General features: G+C 37.8%; 2 protein-coding genes across 4 annotated transcripts in view; both read right to left on the reverse strand.

The window, feature by feature from the left end:
• Pa1 (PTIP binding protein Pa1) overlaps window positions 1–22,516 on the reverse strand; it is an 89,922-nt gene that overhangs the window by 34,379 nt on the left and 33,027 nt on the right. The window lies entirely within an intron of this gene.
• Sidpn (bHLH protein similar to Deadpan) lies at window positions 3,858–10,024 on the reverse strand. 3 transcript variants are annotated; one of them, XM_072017468.1, is made up of 4 exons: window positions 9,348–9,488; window positions 8,329–8,412; window positions 8,019–8,246; window positions 3,858–5,991 (listed from the first exon to the last, which is right to left on the reverse strand). In XM_072017468.1, the coding sequence occupies exons 3-4, from the start codon at window positions 8,229–8,231 to the stop codon at window positions 4,804–4,806; spliced, it is 1,401 nt and encodes a 466-aa protein (XP_071873569.1). In that variant the 5' UTR covers window positions 8,232–8,246; window positions 8,329–8,412; window positions 9,348–9,488; the 3' UTR covers window positions 3,858–4,803. The 3 variants fall into 3 exon arrangements, with proteins under 3 accessions (XP_071873569.1, XP_071873568.1, XP_071873567.1); XM_072017467.1 differs by having other exon boundaries at window positions 8,329–8,455; XM_072017466.2 differs by lacking the exon at window positions 8,329–8,412 and having other exon boundaries at window positions 9,348–10,024.

Raw genomic sequence — 22,516 nt, forward strand, 5'->3', positions numbered from 1 at the left:
CCAATGCCTCATCAGGGATTTATTCAGGGTAGGCATTTATACCTTGCATAAAGAACTTCGGGAAATCGTTGATTAAAAATACCCATAAAAACGTAAAAAAGCGAGTAGTTCTTTCATGTGTAGAAAGAGACATGATGATTTTACACAAAAAAGTTTCGATTAACAAATATAGGTATTGAAAAGATGTAGAAAATAAGACCCGTAGTTTTAAAATTAGAACATATGTTAACTTGCAAAAAGATAAAAATATCGTGCCATTTTACTATTGAAAATATAAAGTTACTGGGTCGCATAGTGTTACCTCTATGAAACCGTAAAGCTGCTATAGCTATTCTATTGGATTTTATTCTGACGAGCGTAGAACAATAATCGAAATGTGGCAACCACGTTCTAGGATGAGATTTGTCAACTATGCATTCGTTAGGAAATTTAAGATCTACGTACGTTGTTGTTCCTTTAATTCGGCGTTCATTTGTCACTTCACACGATTATACAGTAAAACATTCGTAACTAGTATAAAATCTCAATAATATGTATGTGTACATACCCATACTTTTCATGAAATCTTCATAAAGTCGTCAATGGTCTACAGGGCGGCGGTTATATGTATAGGAAAAAGTTGTTGAGAATCATAGTGCCAACAACAGATTCGAAAAACATTGAAATCGGAGAGAAAAGGACCTTGATCTAAATAATGATCGAAAGTAGGAATGAACAACATTCGTAACTTGCGTAAAATCTCAATAATACAAGTAACTGAGACACGAATAATGAGTTTGATGAAAAATGTTAGACGATCTGTTTACATCCAACAGCCATTGATCTTTATATCTTCGTGCCATGCTTTACAAATTTAAATAATCATTCACAATTGCACATGCGAGGCTACATAACACGATTTTGACAACCGAATAATTAAATTCTTTGATTATAGTTAAAATATTTCAAATTTCAGGGCAATAAAAAATAAAGCTTAATATGAATTGCAATTATGTTATTATTTATTAACTAAATCTATGGCCTCATGACGGATTTAAAAGACTAATCCAAAAATCTAACCCAGTCCATTAATGATAATCATTTTTAATATGCAGTCGTGCACGGTGTCGTAATTCGAAGGATCCGTGGAATACTCAAGCTTGGCCCCAACCTTCGTTTATACATATGTACTACATATAAACAAAAGATAGAAGTTAGGTTTTAAATCCGGCTGCCGCAAGGCAGTCGACAATCATAAAGACGCATGAACAAGCTAAAAGAACGATATAGGAATAAAGAGAGAACGCTGCATAGAAGCTTTTGTCCTTGCTTAATAATGCGTGCACATTGGTACAGTAAATATGTAAGTGTATAACACCGATCAACAAGCGGCGTCAATGTACATGTCTGATTAGACAAGGACAGAAGGGGCTACACATGCGACATTCTCTTTCTATTCCTATATCGCATCCAGTAACATATAACTCGCTATATACTCTGTCTTTATATTTCTATGTCGACAACTAACATTACAACTATAGGCAGAATTCACTGTAGTAATATCGATAGTTTATTGTGAATAATCTCGGAAACTGTGGCCGGCCGATAGATAGCCGATAGAGCAAGAAGTTGTTCAAAATGTTGATTTCTACAACATATCCAAAAATCATCGAAATCAGAGGAGAAGTAATTTTCAATACAGTTCAGCACAGTTTCGCCAATTAAAAATTGATTTACGATATTCGGGTGATAAAAGTAGTCTCTTGTATTTAAAAAATTATTGTGTGAATAATCTCGGAAACTGTGGCCGGCCGATAGATAGCCGATAGAGCAAAAAGTTGTTCAAAATGTTGATTTCTACAACATATCCAAAAATCATCGAAATCAGAGGAGAAGTAATTTTCAATACAGTTCAGCACAGTTTCGCCAATTAAAAATTGATTTACGATATTCGGGTGATAAAAGTAGTTTTTTGTATTTAAAAAATTATTTTTTAAGAAACTTAAACTTTTGTGAATGGGAGCGAATGAAAATTGTATATATTAAATTAATAATTCCAAAAATATCGAGAAGTGTCAGCAGTCGGGATGCATTGAAATTGAAAAACATTAGGAATATATTGTACGTAACAGGCTCTGTACCATTATAATAAGTTGTATCATGATATGAAAAAGTACAGATTGGAGAAGTATAGGATTCTACACTTCATTTGCAAGGCGTCCTGTTCTTACCTTACTTGTAATTCCATAGGAAAATTTAGATTCAATTCAAACCACTACTATACTGAATCGGTAACGTTGCATACGATATGAAAATGGTATACAGGGTCAGCCGTCAGGTGATCCTCGAAATGTGGGACACGAAAAAGCGTTATACGTCAAGTCTGTTGTGTACCTCGTTGACGAGTCGTCGCTGGTGATTAAATGCAAAAGTTTATCAAATCGAGCCCAGCGCTACAGCCAGCGGTTGATTTGTTAAGCACATCTCTCGATATTACGAGCCTTACCACCGCCATGGTAGGTTTCCAGACTATGTATACGACATTGGTTCAAAGTTGATGTTCTCGAATACAAAGTGACATATGAAAAAATGTTATTCTATTAATCTTCTTTTTGTCTTTTCATAAGAAACCACCCTATGTCCATTTGTACATGTTATTCGACTGCACCCAGAATATTACATTGAAATAGGGAATCTGTAGTTATTATACAGAACTACCTCTCATTTGAATGCATCATAATTTATTTAACAGTGAAGAAATCGATAGATAACGTAGACACCGGCAGAACTTTTGCACTCACCTGATACTTGGATCCACATTAATACTGTAATGGAACCTGTGGCGATTATACTGATAAAAACTGAAGCTGATTTCAAGATGTATATAGAAGTTACACTTAATGCAAATGTATATTTAGTAAAAAATTAGTATATAGCACGAATTTCTTAAACATATAATAAGTGTTAAAGCTGTTGTCATTGAATATTGAGTCTTTTATTAATATAATGGATAAATAACTGTTTAAGTACTTTTGTAATCTCTGCGAAATATATACATACTAGTACTAAATATTTTGTAGTTTCTATTACATTTCCGACATTTTCGGATTTGTTTCAAGTTTTACCAACATAATCATAGGAATCAGGCCCATCATAGAATGTTAATGAAATTTCAAAACAGTTTCGTATAATACACATAATACATACTATATTCATAAAAAGTTTCTATAAGCATTCGAATACTTTCATAAGCTACTGTATATCATCATCATATCGATGTTTCCACTACACTTTTTTTAAAATTACGATGAAACTTAATAACACATGCAGTTCGGATATTGTTTCACATTTTAATCGAACAACTTCGTTTTCACACGAGAGAAAATTATTTATTTTGAATTTTTTTGTAAACATTAATATTAATCAGAAATAAAAGCTTTTGAATAAAAGTGTAACATTTTTCTTCAATTCTGAGTTGTATACCCCAGTTCATCTTATAAGGAATTACTCTGAATTTTTCATTAATCGATGTTCCAATAATAATCGAGATTTTACTATATTTCTAAAACTAGAATTTTCAGAATTATCAGATTTGTAAGTGTCCGAAATTCGTATTGTTTTTATGAAAATTGAATAAATATACAAAAAAGATTTATTTCCGACGATTCGAATGATATTTTGTAAAATATAAGAGGGTAAAAGGTGATTTTTAAAAATATATTCTAGTTTGACTAGCAGAATTTTTCACGTAACTTTATAGATTTGTATCGAAGTCATTATTAATTTCTTTCGTCTGCGGGATTCTGGAATGCAGAATTCACATAAGCCTTTTCTAAAGGTCACACTTAAATTTCAGAGGATAATCACGAAAAGGTTAATGACTTGTCAGTATGCATATTTATATTGACCGATGTCTAAGTACATTGAATAAGGATTTTTGAATCTCAACATAGCAGTTACAGAAGTATATTTAGATGAAAACTGTGATTCATCTAGAACGTGAACTGACGTCTCTTCACTATTTACTCACGATACACAGATTCGTTCCCATTCGCTTCATTCTCTCTACGTTGTCTCATACGCATATACACCTAGTTAACATCAAAATAAATCTATATCTGGCATTAGTTATAATTCCAATCGGGGTTTATGTACACGACGGCGGAATAAAAGTACTATGCGCGAAACCCTTTTTCGTTACTCGGATTCTATAACGTATTAGATTTTTCTCATATACATGTATACATATATACTGTTAGTTTTGAATGTTTCGAACAGATAATGCTTGTCGAATCCTCGTAATACGCAGATTTTGCACAATGTCTTTTCCTTCTTCCCTGATTAGCGCTTCTCTTCAATTAGGCACTCCTTGCACTAAACGAACGAATAACGATCGTGTCGTAACAAACCACTACGTAATAATTCGTACATCTAAATAGCAAGTGTACATCAGTTTTGTTAGGACACTGACACTGTAAATAATTACTATGCGCCAATTAACTTGCCAATCGTCCCTCTATCGATTATAATGCGCACTAATTGCAAGATTCGGGCTAGTCATTAACGCTTTTATTATCCTTCTCAAACTTTATTCCACACCTTATCGCAGTATTTTAAACGACGACGAGATTCAAACACAGATTCGCTCCACTTTTACAGAATTCCGAAAATACAATACGTGCATCGTGTCTTGTCGTACACGTAGAAGATGATTTTCCAAAAGTGACTCTTTTCTCATCGTTCCATCGTTCAACAACGATACTATACAATGTACACGATAGCACATTTTCGTAGATCCGCAACCACAGAGGCGTGAATAAGAATCTACCAAGGCCTCCACATTCCTTCTTCGTCTTTTGCAGGTTGTTGCGGTTGTTGAAGAGGAGAAGGCGAACGAATCCCCGTGACGAACTCGCCACTCGCGTGGCTGGACGGCCTGTCTTCCGAGTGCGACGGGATCGCTCCTTCCGTGGTTAAACGACCTATAAGCTGTTGTTGCTGCTGCTGCTGAAGGTGGTGCTCGACGTTAGCGACGGCTGGTAACGAAGCTCTCGTGTTAGATTTTGGTTTCTTGGAGGTAGTTGTAAAGTCAAGCGGCTGTTCCGGCTGTTCGAGTCGCGGACTCTTACTTGGTTTGGAACCAATGGCTGAGATGGCATTGGTAGCAAAGGTAGAAACGGGGGCGGAAGCGGAAATGGAAGCGGAAACAGAAGCGTTGCCGGACGTAGCGGCAGCGGCGACGGTAGCGGCAACAGCAGCAGCAGCAGCATTCACGGCAACGGTGGCCGCGTCCTGCCATTCCTGTATATCCTCGTGAGGCCGTTTCGCGGCGAGTTTGTCCGTCGCCTTGAGAAAAGACATGTTAGTGGCGGCCCATATGGCCGTCGGTGGATTCGGTCCGATACTGATACCGTTCGCTGCGGCAGCAGCTGCGAGCTGAACGTAATGACTAGGAAGAAGGAAAACTACTTGACCATCGGGCAATCTGGATGGTATCACTTGCACGACCGAAAGCATGTTTGGATTTTGCTGTGAACTAGACGCCTGGTCGATAACTGGTATACCAGGTGGAGGAGGCGGAGGTGGATGATGATGAGAATCAAGGTTGGTCGTATTAACCTGACCGAAGGCAGAAGTTGGCCGGCTGTTGCCGTTGCTACTGCTGTTGCTATTATTGTTGTTTTCATCGCCAGCGGTAGTACTACTATCCGGTCGGGCTGGTTCGATATCCGGTATTTCGGCTTTTATCAAGCCGACCGGATTCAAAGTTGTACTACAGTGTGCAGTCGATGGCACATGATGCTCCAACGGACCGGGACTTCCCGAGCCTGTCACTCGATCCGTCACGCTTCCGGGACTGCTGCCTAATCCGCTATCCGGCCTCGAACCCAGATCCAAGTCTAATTCCGACACGCAACTATCCAAATGCCGTAGTAGCCTTTGTTTCACTGCAGGGTCCATCGGTGTCGTATTCCCGGTGATTATATCCGGAGCATCGAGATACCGACTTACCTGCAACGCAAAGTCAAAACGAAAGTAAAATATCGGTAACGATACCGTTTGTTTCAGTAGTATAGTAATAGTAGTGGAATCAGATTCAATCTGTACTTGTAGTTACTCGCATTAATATTTGGACACGGCACTATAGCGCCATATTTGTTGCTTTGTATAGGAGGTCATGATTTAAATATCGTATTGCTTATTCTACAATAATATGAACCACTTATTGCATCTTAAAAATATGCGAACATTACAGTTAATCGATATTTAACAACAATAACAAGTTTAATTCTACAAGAGATTTCTAAGAAGAGAAAAATTGTCTTCTGTGTTTTTTAAACTCGATGCGATATTTTTCTTTACAATTAGTACTAACAATTGCGCAATTTCAGCATAGCTTTTATCCTTTTTTCTAATGACAAATTACAAGTTGTATTTCATCATATCTAGTACCCTTTTCTTCTCCTGACATGTTAAATCTCTTGGTGTATTAGAAAAGTATTGCTGTTAATTCCTTCTGTGTCGCTCTGTATCTTCTATACTGATATTAATTATACGAAACGATTATACAAAGTAAATATAAATTGTTATTAATAACAATGAGCAGTTGACGCAACGTTAAACTTGTACTTAAAACTAAAAGAAAAAATTGATGTATTTCGCAGTTCGATCTATTTCTATGAATTGCTAAATTCCAGAATATAAACAAATGTCTGAATGTTAGCATGGCGTAAAAATAATACAAATTTTTGTTAAAAATCTATTGTAGCATTAAGCTTTATTGTTAAAAAAGAATTATTTACGTGTTTTCAAGCTGCAATATGAGATACATACGATATTCGAAAATCGGGACTTCTCTGTGATAAATTATCATCGTGTAATACTCGATTGTTTATAATAGATACGATTTGCCATTTTGCTAAACTTAGAAAAAAATAGCGCGAGTAAAAGAAAAAGAGGCGCGGGAGTCGGCTTGATGAAAAGAAACATATCGGCTAGATAATGTTCATGTGATAACGGAACCTTTTTATTTTTAATCTTTATCGAATAAAACTTTTACCAATGTAACTGTGAGGTTTTTCTCATTAAAATAAGACCAAGCACGATATAATTTTGAGAATATTCGTTTACTTAATGACACTAACTTATTTTCTTTCACCTATTATATTGCGATTTAAACTATATAGTGTTCGGTTTTATTTTAATCAGAAAAATGTTACTAATACGTTAGTAAACGTTTAATTTTGTAAAAATCAGGAATAAAAAGGTTTTATCATTGTCTCATAGATAATTAATATTTTTTCATAGTCGATTGAATTCGAATCAGGTTACACTACTCAGCCGTTGAACTTCGCGGTGTGTCAAAGGCAACACTAGGGCCCCTTGGGGGAATTATCTCACCTCAGTAGTGGGGATGATGACAGATCAATTACGAGGAACATAGTGGCGATAAATTATAGAGAAAATGCTGTATTTTTGTAGAATAACCAATACGATATTTAAATCATTCCCTGTTATACAAAGCAACAAATAATATAAGACTAGTGTTGTGTCTTAATATTAATGCGAGTAACTGTATAGATTCGAATCAATGTCCAAGGCTCGCTACATATTATTCGAATACTAGGATTCGATAATCACAAGATAGTTTCGAACCTCGGAACGAGGAGTACCTGTAATTTTTGAAAATCTACTTATAAACTATTTCAATACTTGAACGAATCGAACTCCTTACAAATAGCAATTAAATTACGAGAAAGGCATTATCATTTCATTGAATTGTTAGAACAAATTTAGGAAACTTCTAGAATTATAGAGGATACACAGTATTTTTACAAATTTTATTTGTACGTTTGTACTTATGGCTGTTTAAGAATGATAGCTGAGAAAAGTTAATTCAAGTAAATAGAGAATTAGAGAATCTCGCAACAACTTCTAACTTAATCTACAGCTTTCTTCGAATTTGTAGCACACTATTAATGTTAAAGATAAATACAACTATATCTTTACTAAATGCAACACAGTTGAGTGAAACATACCTCTCTGGAGCAATCTTGATAACCAGCCTTATATCTCGACAAACCAGGTTGAGCAAGGGATCTTTGCCTTTGTAAATGTCGAACCGTTAACTCTAAAATGTCAGCTTTTTCAAGTTTACTATGCTTCGTGTTCTCCAGCCGGGCGCTGTCAAGAATGAGCGCCTTCAGCGCCGCCAACGACTGATTAATTCTAGCTCGCCGTCGCTTTTCCATTAGTGGTTTGTTAGCCTGAAAAATAACAAACCTGTCGCTAGAATAAGACAATATCAAATTATACGCGTGACCGTCGTCTCTAAAAATGTTCGCCTACCAATATCTATTCTTTCCCTTCTTCCTCCTTTCCTCCTTTCTTGTCTACCCTCTTTTCTTACTCCGTACAATACATAGGCATAATCTACGTATCATGATACAAATAAAAGGATCTAATCATTACAGAACTGAAAGAAAAATGAGTTTGTTTTACATGTCAGAGTTGGAAGAAATGACAAAATGAAAATCGAAGGAAAATCGATGGAGGTGATGCAGAATGATGATTAAATAAATCGACTAAATAATCACATTATTACGAGTGTATTTTAAACTATAAAAATACATACTATAGTGTAATCAACAAATCGAAAATTTGTATGCGTATTATATAATTTTTATTCTCTACTTTGTGCGACATTTAGAATTGCATAATACGCAAAAAAGTATAAAATATCCAAAATAGAACAGTCTCTATGATATTTAATAGTATGACATCAATTTGCGCTGAGGTTATATGTGTATCTTTTCAACTATGTTTACGAAACTATGAATTTTCATAAATGTCCACAATCTAATAATTAGCGATTTAGGTATTATCGTTGTTAGAAATTACAAACATCATTTCACAATTATATCGAAGATTAAAAAATTATCTTTATATTATATAATTATATTATATGTATATTGTATATTATACATTCACAAAATAATTATATGTATTTATCCAGGTTTCATTCGTTACCTACTTCCTACTTGAAGATATACTAACATCCACGATAAACATATGTTCAAAATTGTCGATATTCCCGCGCTTTTTTAGCACCCAAATGATTCCATTCAAACAACCTACTAACCTTCGTCGTATTTAATAATTATAAAAATAACTACATCGGGCTACGTAAAAGATTCATAATTATAATTCTTGCGGCAAAAAAAAAAATTAAAACTATATATATATTTAAAATTATAAGAATGAGTATTTATATAATACATACAAAAAATGAATGAAATATACTAAAGTAATTATAGAAAAAAAAAAAAAGAAGAAAAAGCATTAAGTGAAAGTGAAAATTTACTCACTCGACGACCATCCGAGTGTTTAGGGCTCGGGCTGAGACTAGGGCTAGGACTGGCCGACGGACTCGGTCCTTGGTGCACGCTCTGTTGATGTTGCGATTGATGATGATGGTAATGTCTATGAGTGTTGCCGGCCGATTTCTTTTCTTGATGCCTCAACGAATGAAGACGAGCGGTCATCTTAGTAGGCCACGCGGGCCTTCCGCTGTGACGACAATAATGGGAACGGTGATAACGAGAAAATTGGTATCGATAGTAATAACAATGGGAATAACAGCAACAATGATGATAATGATGGTGGCAATAACGAGAACCACGAGGACGTCGATGGTAACGGTAATGACAGGGGTGACAACGACGGTGGTCGCCGCGACGACGACGACGACGACGACGACGAAGCCGACGACGACGACGAAGACGACGACGACGACGACGACGACGGCGACGGCGGCGACGACGACGGCGACGGCGACGACGGCGACGGCGGCGACGGCGACGACGACGACGACGACGACGACGACACCGACGACGACGACGACGACGACGTCGACGTCGACGACGGCGACAGTGACGGTGTCGGTGTCGGAGTCGGTGTCGGTGTCGGTGACGGTGTCAGTGACAGAATGGATTTCAGCGTCCAAAGTAATCGACTGGACGCGGCTGAGACACTCAGCATCTCGCGTTCTAAAAAGTTACGCGGCACCACTCTGACACAGGTGTACTTTCATTTAATTCCAACACTTTTGACACTAATATATAATTCTCGATTATCATCCTCCTGTATATCGTTCTTTTAACATATCATTTTAAAAGGTTCCGCCAGTCACAACGTAAACACGCATCAGCTGCAATGTCGTATCAGCTGCAACACCCTCGTCGCATCTTACTCTATTTCAAGAGTTCCACCGTAACGTGTAATTCCTCCTGCACGATACCACGCGTTTTCCATGCGGTGCGGCTCAGTTCGATCACTAAACTGTCGTTAGGCCGTTTCAAAGTTTTCACTGAAGACGCGAGCACATTTTAGGTCACCACGTGGCTCCTTACACGGTGCACATGAAACGACAGATTTTCAATCGTATCGTAATTTGTTCATTTCATATTGGACTCAAACTTTTTCCCATAAAGAATTTTCGAAAATTCCCACAAACCGATTTTAGAAACAAAAATTATGATCTTATAATATATTATTCGATATTTTCTCACGAGACGTACGATTTTCAGTCATGAAGAGATCGAATTTCCTGTGTGTCATATTTACTGTTTAGAAACTAAACTCGCGAAAAAATTTGCTATCCGATTTATCGAATAATGAAAACGAGCGAGATTGAAGATTTCATTTTCGTTGTTTCCTGTTGGTGCGTTCTGCACTCGTCTACGTTGCGAAACGCGGCTTCATCCTCGCTGGTCGGCTAACGGTGACAGACTGCGAATCGAAGAGCGGTAGCTGGCGGGCGGCTCTTCAGCAAGATTCGCGCGTGTGTGAGTCGTGGGCGAGAAGCCGGGAGCCGCACAGAGGATCGCGCCGCGGTTGGTCGTGCGTGTGGCGGGGGTAGGATGGTGGCTGCTTGCCAGAACCGCTGCTGTCAAGGGGCAGAGAGAGAGGACGAGGTTCGCTTGCCCGCTCACGCGCGCCCTTGCCTGCGGCTACCTTTACCCCTCTCTCTCTCTCTCTCTCTCTCTTTCACCCCAATCTTTCTCTCTTTTTGCCATTTCTAGCGAGTTGCTAGTTGCACGCGACCTACCTTGATCTCCTTCTTCTCTTTTTCGCCATGTCGCTTACTGTCTAACAACCGTTATGCGTCGTTAAAACAGCAACCAATTTTGATTGTCATGATATTTTTTTCTTTAAAACCATGTACATTTCCAAACATTAAAACACAATAGTGTAGAGTACTCTATTTACCGCGATATATATAATATAATTAGGAAATGGACATATCCTTGGTATATCGATTTACAAAATTGAAAATTACGATTTTTGAAATGATTTTATGAAAATTTCTAAAAATATATGTTCCGGTGGCAAGAAAACTCGGAATTTTTTAAAAAGCATATAATTTTGGAAGCTACGTATATATGGTCGTTCCTATATACATCGTACGAAATGAAAGAAGACTTGGTATTAAACGCAACGAGCGAGCATCGTTACTGTCCACTGTGACCTTTAATCTGCTGCTATCCGTCTATCCGTCCGTCTACTTGGTTTCCCTTCACTTTCCCTTTTTTTATATTTCGTTCGTCCGTTTCGCTCGTGCTTGGTAACTCGCTGTCGCACGCTGCGAACGAAAAGGCGGCGATGGTAACGGCAGCGGCAGCAGGTCGTGTGCGTGTGACTGGATATAGACGAGGATAACGCCGTGGCGTAGGAAATTACGACGAGTTGCCGAAGAAAGGTGGTGGTAGTGGAGTGGGACGAGGGTGGGTGATGGCTCGTTGTCGGTGCTGGCATGGCACGAGCCAGCACGGTACGCGGCGTGGTCTTCGGAAGCAGTGGCGTGGCGCGGCGCAGTTCGGCGTGGCGCGATACAGGGCGCGCGGCGTGGCCCGAATCGAGGCGTGCAGCAGCGGTAGCGCGGCAATGGTCGAGGGAGTGGAGCAAGTGCCGTCACAGGACAAGCTCGATCCGTGCTGTTCGGCTCGTCGAGGTGATGAGCCCTCGAGGCGGGTGGTGGGCAAAGGGTGACGAGCGGCAGGCGGCGCGCGGCGGACGATGGACGGCATGCGGCGAGAGGTGTATGCTGGCGGCGTGTGGCGTGCGGCATGGTGGCGTGGTGTGCGGTACGCGGGGTGAAGCGTGAGCCGTGTGCGGCGTGCGGCAACTAGCGTGCTGTAGAGACGGGCGGCGGCCGCTTCATGGATTATAGGGAGGGAGAAAGAACGATCCCGACGAGCGACCGGTCGAACGGATGGACCGTGGAGACCGTGAAGCGTGCTCTGCACAGCCAGCCAACACACATATACACACACACAAGCATTTCGAGTGTGTTGGCGAGCGCGATGAAGCGGTGGCGCTTGAGGGGAGAAACGAGTGAACTAGCAAGCAGCAGTGGCGAAGAAGAGAGATACGGCGGTGGGTGTGGAGAGCGAGGAAGTGTGCACACGCCGCGCCGTGGTAAGGCGTCGGCACAGTGGGGTCGGAGGAGATAGTCGTCGGCACGCGCGGCGCAAACCTCTCTCTACCCACGCAAACGTAGCAACGTACGTGCGAACGAGCTCGTACGTGAGAGCGTGCGTGTCAAGCTGCCTGCGTGCCAGCGTGCCGCCCTGTCGCGTCGCTCGACCACCACGCCGAGCCGTGTCAGCGTACCGTTTCCTCTGCCTACGTATAGTACATACATGCCTCCTCTCTCTGTTGGAGCGAATGCAACAAACTGATGTTGGATTGCACGCGCTCGTCCAGTGACAGAGCTAATTAAATGGTTCTACTATTTCGTGTTTTAAAATTAATCTCCGCGATCGAAACAATTATACCGGATGGGGAATGTAGCCTATGCTCAGTTTTTTTGCACAACTTTTGGCTGGATAAGACACATTTTGGCTGTAAATAATCAAACCGATTGGAAGGCATGTTGATCAGCGATCGCAAATCGAAGATTACGGCTGATGTTATACGAATATATAGTTATTCATGAAAATGTAAATAAGTAAAGAAAAAGGGTGGGGATGATCGGTTTAGCTTCTAGGAAGCTCAATTGTTACGTTTGTTGTAAATCCAATGGATATCTTAAATACTTGTTAGGTCAAGAACGTAAAGTAAGTAGACAAGAAATGAAAAAACTACAACTGGGCTAAAGAATAAAAATAATATATATTAGATTATAGAAATTGAAATGAGTAAATGGAAAACATAGAAACCCTGGAGAAGAAAGGGAAGGAAAGGAGCGTAAAGTAAAGATTGGAGCGAGAGAAAGTGAGAGAAGTGACAGATTACCTAGGTTTTTTTCTGTTGCGACAGACACACATGAGAGAATCCCGTTGTGGATGTAGTTTGAAGTGGAAGAGGGAAGAGAAGGGAAGTGGTGAGAAAGCAGTCGCGAAACCTAGAAGCGCATACGAATAAGGAAAAAAATTTGCGAAACTTTTTCGCGGCGTGAGGCATTGCGATGCGGCCATACCATGACCACGCCATTGCCAAGCCGTTACCACGCCGTTATCCCATCGTTCTTTACTCTTTACCACTTCAAGCCACACATAACGCGATGCATCGTGGCATACCCCGCCAACGTTGCAGTACACTTTACATCGAGGGCTCTCCTTTTCTTTTTCTCTCCGTTGAAGCGCTTGCTTTCGTTTTAGTTCTTAAATGCGACCAGGTGAGGCGAGGTGAAACTTACAAAGACGCGTTTTATACGCACCTCGTCAACGTGTTTTACCTCGTCTTCTTGTTTTACAAGGAGGGATGTAATGGCTAGAGAAAGGGTAGATAAGGAAAAAAGAGAGCGCCTAGCCAACGAATAATCGTGAAACCATAACGATCGCAATGAAGGATTATCAACTAAATATCTCGCTAAATATCGATTTACTTTTTCTCTTATTACTAGTTTTTACCTTTACTATCCTTGGTGCTAATGTTTGTTAAATTTGTTGAAAATTCTCGGGTCGTTTTCTGATACGAATAAAAGATTTAGAATGATTAATCGTTTCTTTGAATTTGAGCTAATAATCAAGTGATATGTACGCTTGTAAACGGAGGTGTGCTTACAAATGAAGAAATTAAAACTGTATGTGAGCCAGAAAATTCTTATTTTTAAATAATATTCTGAATAAGGTGGGGTAAAAATATTTGTCAAAAAAGGGAACGTTCAGAAAATTGATATAACGAAATCGAGTTCGAACATACTTTGTATGAATATAACATTTTGATTTTAATGTTATTTAACTGTTTTCTTAATAATTTAGTCTATTAATTACGTTTTGCATAAAAATGTAATCTAATGCTTCCAAACAAAAATTCTTATTTCGAATTTTTGATTCCTCGCGCACGAACACATAAATTGAGAAACGATTATTAGTAAATTCAATTAATTTCATTATAAGCATTTTACTTCTTCCCCCCTTTTTTTTTTGTATACTTATAATATAGAATTTAAAAATACATTAACATTACTATAAGTATAGAACAGAGATAGTTTCGAAATGTTTATTTCGAGTAACAATTACAAACTGAATTAGATTAAACTTGCTATAAATTACTATTCCTATTTATATCTTCGCCTCTATATATGGTTCTACGTATAAGTATCTAACGATATCAAATAACCTACCATAGAACCTTCTAATCAGAAGCTAGGGTCGCATGGAGGCGCGATAGTTTTCTGAAAGATTCTTTCGAAGCTTCCGTCATCACTCTTTGGAACTGTCGTCTCCATCGAGTACAACTCGATCGATCGACAGCAAACTCAACGTGCCACGTACTTTTCGCGATAAGGTGGTCGCAGGGTAGAGAAGAGAAGGGAGAGGCGAAGATAGGAGAGGGAAAGAGCGAGTTTGCCCGGTGGCTTCAGCATTGATCGTTCCCAGAAGAAGAGAAGGAGCCGAGCGAAACGAAGAAGAGGCGTACACGAGAAATTCGAGACGCCCGGCGTCGCCCGGCGGCGAAACGTTATCCGGTATGCAAGAAAGGACGTCCTCATTAGCGGGACCCGACGTCGTTTCAGCTCAACAGGAGCGATCGTGGCGTGGCTCGACGTGATACCGCGTCAACCCGTCTTGGTTCAGCTCTCAGCATAGCTATTCCCCCGCCTCGTATTTACCGGCTACTCTCCTCATCTTCGATGATATGTCCGAAATATGAGGAAACGCTGCGAACCAAGAAATGCAATATTCGATATTTCATCGATGTATAATGCAATTACTCGCGTTCATATTCGGACACAGCGCTGTCTTTTTATTTACCGGTTTGCATGGGAGCTCATGATTTTACGGCTATGTCGATCATTTATTGTAACTTGAAAATATGTAAATTTCTAACGATAACGTTTAACCATAGGAGAAAAGAGTCCTCTGTATTTCTTAAATTCGATGCGTTGTTTTTTCTTATATAATATGTATCTTCTAGTGATATCTGCTACAATTAAAAACTAATAATTGTGCAATTTTACGGTAACCTTTACCCTTTTTGCCTATAATTAGTTACTAATTGCCTTTTATCAAAACTGGTATTCTTTCCTTCCTTTTCGTAACATGTAGATATCCTAAAGGTGTACCTATGAAATATTGGTATAAAAATATTCCTGTTAATTTCTTTCGACGTTAATTAAAGAAAATAAATTTATTTTGCAGCTGCAGCTGTTTCCAAGGATGTTGATAGAACGAATGATTTCTAAGGATAATTATCAATATGGACTGAGTAACTGCACATGATATCGAGTTTTGTGATGTTACTTTAACATCTAAAGTCGATATGCGTCTCCGACATCGGTTGATATCGTGTGCGTTGCACGGTGGAGTGGAGGGTGATAGGTGAATCGGTCGGGGGTTGCTAGACTGGTAGTGGCGGTAACGCGATAAACAGATTAACGGCGAACTCGAACGGAGGTCGCAGTTTAGTAGTTGGGCATCGCAGCTCGAGGGATCAACCTTCCGTCAGGAGACGTTCCAGTAGGGCGAACATGGCTGAACGATTACGAAAATGTTGAGAAGAAGTATACATAAATACAGTGGCTATAAAAGTATTGGTCACACCATTGTATAAATTATTATATTTGCATAGCTAATTAATTACTACTTAATTAGGTGCAAGTATGTTAAATTGCGTATAATTTAATAGTATTGTACTTTTATGTGACGCGAAAATAAAATATATAGAACCTGATAAAGAAATTCTTTATTGGAAAATAAAAATATGTGCTTTTTGTGTACCAATACTTTTTGTAGTCACTGTACCTGCAATGAGAATGAAATTGCAGCAGACGCTGTATCTCAAGTCGGAAAACGTGTAGTGCTGTAAGCTGTTAACTATGCAGTGTCCGATGAGACACGACTATCCTGACTATATATTAACAGTAAAATTTGAAACTAGTCGGAAAATGTATATACAAGTTACAAGATATTTATTGCAAATGTATATTTACAATTAGTTAAAAATTAATATACAGCATGAGTAACTATCTTAAACGTATAATAAGTGTTAAAGATAATCCCAGTGTATATCGAGGCTTATTGACACTTTGACTGCCACGGTGGTCATTGTTGATCGGAGCGCTTCATCTTCTTGCAATTGTAAAAATTGAATGAAAATTGACATTTTGAATATAACCGATAAATAAAATATACTTTGATATAAAAATTCTCCATTGAACAATTAAACATTTCTATTAGAGCATCAATAAAAAAAAAAAAAATGAGAACAAATCTTGCATCTAACGGTGCACTGTGTTTGCATCCACATCTTTGAGGGGTAATCTACGAATATTATTATAAACACACCTTAGAAAATAATTGTAAATGCTACTTTATAATCATATAATTGAGGTTAGAAATGTGAACATATCTTACTATTATATATAGAATAAGCAAATACCGTTTACTAATATCTTCTACACGTTCCAACAATATATTCTGCACGTTCTGCTTACGACGAAATAACGAATGCAAATAGTTTGTTGAAATAAACAAAGGCTTGTTATAATATGTCGTTATCAACTGTTACTAAGGCGCCACGGTGGTCACCCGTGATCACCAATAAGACAAACGGTCCATTGGGGAAGAACGTTGTCTTACATCATCAATTTATTATTATTTTGCCATTATATCCTTTGAATAATAAAAATACTCCCGTGGCGTCCTGAGCGAAATATGTGATTTCAGCGTGGCAATCAGTGTTAATATGAAGATAACGATGAAGATAAATCACTGTCTAAAGATTTTTGTGATCTTTGTTAAGTAATACTTGTATTAAGTATATGTAGCTTTTATACGCATTTTCAGATAGGTTTCAAAGTTGACGAATGTAATCATAATGAAAGTAGATTTGCAAAATGATTCGTACAATATACATGAAATATTTATAGTATTTAAATACTTTTCAACGTGACTGGTCAACGTTCTAAGTACACTTCCCCTGTAACCTTGATCATCCAAAGCTTAATTTAAACCTGTACGTAAGTTCTTTTACTTACTGACTGACGATGAGTTTGAAAATTGAAGAAACATGGCCTTAAGGCAAAGATACAATGAATTACGGTATTTATTATTCTGAACTAATTAATTTTCTTCTGACACGTTTCTTTTTATCAGCAAAAGTAATTAAAATATTAACGAAGAATATAAGCAAGACATCCTGTATATGATGTATATGTGCTGTATGTGTATCTGCATGAGTGTGAATTATCGGTTATAAGAACAACTACTCGTTACATTTAATAGAAAACTCTAACAGAATTTACATTCTTTAGTATCTTACACTATAGAGCACAAATGTTGCGCGTGAAATAACAGATTTAAAATAACTAGAAAATAAAAGCAGTGAAAAACGTTCAGTTTATACCAAATACGTATCGGCAAATAACACTTAGCCGCGAGTGTATATTATATTAAAGTCCAGTATTTTCCAAAATATTTCTCTTACTATTAGCTTTTCCGATAATAAATTGGATGAATACTCAAAGCAAACAACAATATTTCTTTCTTCTGAAATTTTGAATTTTTCACAAAATTCTTGGTTTTTGAAACATACGATATATACTTAACGTTAGGTACGGTTGTCCTGGAAGCCTATAAGGGTTTGAACGCTGCTACGTGCCAGGTCCACGCTCTAGAGAGTAGACTCAAGGTAGAAGATAGCTATACCTAGCCTAGGCTAGTCGCAAGTCGTAATCGCCATTCGCCACATCCCCCAACTGACTGCCTTCTCTTCCCCTCCTTAGCCACTTACTCCTTTCTCTTTCTTTCTCTCTCTTTCTCTCTTCCCTCCTTTTCGTTTCAGTTTCTTTATCACTCGCTCTTTACGTTGTTCGCGACAGTAAGCATGTATGCGTAGACAAAGACACAAAGCAAGTAAGAAAGGGGACACAGATGAACGAACGAGTAACCGTTCTTCTCTTCCGTCGAGTCCCCTCGGGAATCCGCAATCCGGCGTCCGCGATCTCGTCATCCACCCCCTTGCTTCACCCTCCAGTTCTTCTCTCAAGCCACATCGACCCTTGCTTCTAGAGATCCTTCGGATTTTAACTTGGTCCCTTGCACGAACCACTAGCAAAAGAATTCTCCAGAGAATCAAACGTGGACGATATTCTCGTTGCTTGATTCGCGGCTCTCTAACTAAAAGCAAGTTTTTCTTGTCGTATTTAGGTCAGATTTTTCAAATAGCTTTTTACTTTGCACATTCTGTCATTTTATACTCGTTGGTTTCTTTTTCATGATTTTTGAAATAAGGTAATCCAATTTGATGTTATAAACGAATACTGGTAGTTTGATTCTGTCACGTTCACCGAATCATTTTTGACACAGTTATATTCCTCCATAAGAGATGTTTCTTTTGGTTTTGCGATTTTTATGTTTCATTTTAAGATACGATATAATCTTATAATGCATTTGTAACATTTTTTAATTTCTTAAATTTAAGAAAAGTACGAAAGAATTGCTGTAGATACGTATGTGTGAATTATAGTTTCAACTTTCTGCATATGCACGGATGTTTTTTATATTAGAAACCTCGTTGTTTGTTGAAATGAAAGTAAAATCGAAACGTCGAAAGTTGAGGATGTATGATGTACTCAGAAAAATTGAGATTTTCTTAAAATTTTACCAAATTTCTTTCTATGAAAAATATTGAAAAATATACAATATTGTTCAAAGATGTTCATCGCTGAGATAACCTAATAAATGACATAATAAATCATACTATCGTGTTAATTCAAATTGCCATATTTGACCAAAAAGTGGTCAAAAGGAGAAAAATGAATTTTAATATTTAACAACTAGAAATCGATTTCACATACGTCCAATATAGAGATTGTTATATCTTCAATTTCAATGGATATACGGTCTGATATTCTTATTTAATGTACAACATTTTTGTGCTATCCGATAGCAATGGCTTGAACTAAGCAAAAATTGCGGATACGTTCTTGCGACTTACCATGACAGCTGTATAAGCACATAACAAATTGACTGTGGATTGTGAATGGGTTAAGAAGCTCTTTACCTTGAAGTTTTTTAAATTCTGACCTAAGAGTTATAAAAAAATCACTTTTCTTCATAAATATATACTTCTGAATAGACTGTGGAATTTTATGCACTTATGTGAAATTTGATCGTGCAAAAGTACATAGGATACACATAACCTAAAAAAATATGTAAAACGTCAAAAATATAATAATATTCGTTACAAGTTTGAGCGGATAAAACGATTCTCCGTGCAGATTCCATTTTTTAAATTTATACCAATAAAATAATGAATTTGTTTAAATAATCGTAGTCTACTTACGAGCATGCCAACTATTATAAAATCCAACGGTGTGAATCAGTAAAGACAACATTTCTCGAAACACGATCGAAGAATGAGCAAGAGAGATACGCGAAATAAAGAGGTTGGTATGATAGGAAGACTATGGGTAGGTCTGGGTTAGGAAGTGCGGTGAAAAGCGGCTCGAAGGTAATAGAGCGGTGCAACGAGCAGACACCTCGCAATTTAGCTAATGGCTTCCCACTGGTATCGTGGTGGCTCCAGATACACGAATACGCAACATACGCTAGCTACTTTTCTCGTTTAACTCAAACTATATTTTCTGTTCTCCTAGTATGGTACAATCCTACTTATAGCCATTTGCCTTATCCATTCTTTAAGATTTCTTCGCTTGAAAAAAAAGAAAAACATTCAATCTCGACGTTTGTGTCAATGGTATAGAAACGATAGCCAGTTATTGGATACTGTATATAGTGGCTTACGAAATTATTTAAACATTTACCGGAGAATTTTTTTTATAGGTATATGTACATATTATACGCATTATATAAAATCTCTCAAAATTTTGTTATAATACAACAGTACAATTTGAAACCGATTGGAAAATGTATATAAAAATTAAAAAAAATTAAAGTATATTGCAAATATATACTTAGCGAGAAATTAACATATAGTATTAATAGTAATCTTAAATATATAGGTAATGTTACAGATGTCCTCGCTGCATATATTATAGTCTGTACTGGCTTATCGAAAATCGCCTGTTTTCGAAGAAAAAATCTGTAGGTTTTGTACATTTGTACGAATTTGCTGCGGCATCCCCGTCAACGTGGATCTCTCAGCGCAGTCCGGTGTGTAAGTCGAACGTGCAAGCGTGCGGTCGTGCGAGCGTGCAGCGCGCGCGGCCCGATTTCAAAGTGAACCGTTAAATTATTCGTGGCGCTTTCGAGCGACAAATGGACCAGTGAGACGTTTTAAAGGGTCTCGAGAGTCGGACGTCTATAAATAGGCAGATTAAGAAAACGTTTAAAATTAGCATACACAGGTATATTGTAAACGCGCACACGCACTCGAAGGTATCAAACTGATTAAATTTACCAAATCTAATTTTTTGAAAAAATTACATCTTTCGTGTTGAGCAGCAGAAAAAGGAAGAACAGCAGCTGAAGGTTTTGAAATTTTCGTTTCGTACATCGTATTCTTCGAAATTTAAATAGATGCACAATTCGCTAATTCGATATAGGTAGTTAAGAAAGTATTAACATTTAACGTCTTGAACAAATAATTACTAAACAAATGCAGAATAAACAAGTAGTAAATAATAGATAATTAAATAGATATATAGATTAATATAATAATTCAAATATTTTATAGATAAGTGCAATTAGATGTATTATAAAAAATCTTATCATCGTTTCTCTGTGCTAATGTATAATTTAAAAGATTTCTTGTATTTTGTTATTAGTAAGATACAAAAATAGATACTTTTAAGCTATATGTAGGAATTATTATAGAAATATGTATTTCTATCTATCTTAACCTACCTTTAGACAGAAAAATGACAATTACAACATTATTTTATAAAATTTACCCCACCATTCACAATTATCTACATTATCATCGGATAAAATATAAATTTATAAATAACAAGCCATCTATTTTTTGAAACGATGAATGCTAATAATTCATCAGAACAATGAAATTAAAGAAAAATCTAGAGTATTTAAATTATTTTGGAACATACGATTATTTATACCGTCATTTTGTAACAAATAGGTACATTCGTAGAAATAAATTATTTATTTTTTGGAATCTTGAGTACTAATTGTTTATTAGAATAATGGCATTTAATGAAAATCTAGAATAATTAAATTATGCTATCAACGATGCTTAAATTATAACAAACAAACGTATAGAAATAAATCACGTATTTTTTAAAATTCGAGGTACCAGCTCACGACTTCCTTAAAAATCAAGTTGCTCATTTTCACTTCTCTCTCTCTCTCTCTCTCTCTCTCTCTCCTTCTCTTTTTCGATTGCTTCATCATTCATCTATTAATTCTCAAACACATATAAAACTCATACGAAAACTGGAAAGAAATACCAAGTACATATGTACTTAGGTCAAAACCGATCGTGAAAAAAAGGAAATAAGAATATACACAAAACAAAGAGAGAGAGAGAAAGAGAAACACGTACGGTGCATCGACGCGACGCAGAAAAGCGTGCATCCTGCTTAGCGACATGCCTCGCTGATACACACATATACATATATGGTCATGGAATATTGATATGTAAATATAGCGGCTCCGGTAGCGGCAGTGCAACGATGGTTATAGGGGCGCTAGCAGGTTAACGAGCGACTCGTAGAGTGCGCGACGGCGCGGCGGGGTAAAGAGATAGATAGGAAAGTTAAGAGCGAGAAAGAGAAGGCAAGGGAAAGAGAGAAGTAGCTAGGTCTCCCAAAGTCTGTAGGTAGGTTGATGGAGGTCGAGGGTGAGACAGATAGATGGATGGATGGATGGATGGATGGATGGATGGATGGATAGATAGGTGGTGAGAGCGAGGGAAAAGAAAAGAACGAGAAAACGACAGACAAAAGAGAAAAAGAGGAAGAAGAGCACGGACGAGAACAGTGGCAGGGGTAGAAGCGGTAGCAGGAGACCAAAGTAGGATGAGGCAGCATCGGGATGGGCGAGCGAAGAGTCGAGGGGCAGGGGAGTTGGGTCGCTGCCGGCAGTATAACAGAGACGGTCGGGCG

Source organism: Bombus fervidus, chromosome 15 (genome assembly GCF_041682495.2).
Source record: "Bombus fervidus isolate BK054 chromosome 15, iyBomFerv1, whole genome shotgun sequence".
In the NCBI taxonomy this organism is placed as follows: Eukaryota; Metazoa; Arthropoda; class Insecta; order Hymenoptera; family Apidae; genus Bombus; species Bombus fervidus.

What these genes read in the sequence shown, in the direction of transcription:
- Sidpn (XM_072017466.2), bottom strand. Translation starts at nt 9,524, where the DNA reads ATGACCGCTCGTCTTCATTCGTTGAGGCATCAAGAAAAGAAATCGGCC. An exon ending in AACACTCGGATGGTCGTCGA is followed by an intron (nt 8,247 to 9,347) that starts GTGAGTAAATTT and finishes GTTATTTTTCAG; the next exon opens with GCTAACAAACCACTAATGGA. An exon ending in ATCAAGATTGCTCCAGAGAG is followed by an intron (nt 5,992 to 8,018) that starts GTATGTTTCACT and finishes TTTGCGTTGCAG; the next exon opens with GTAAGTCGGTATCTCGATGC.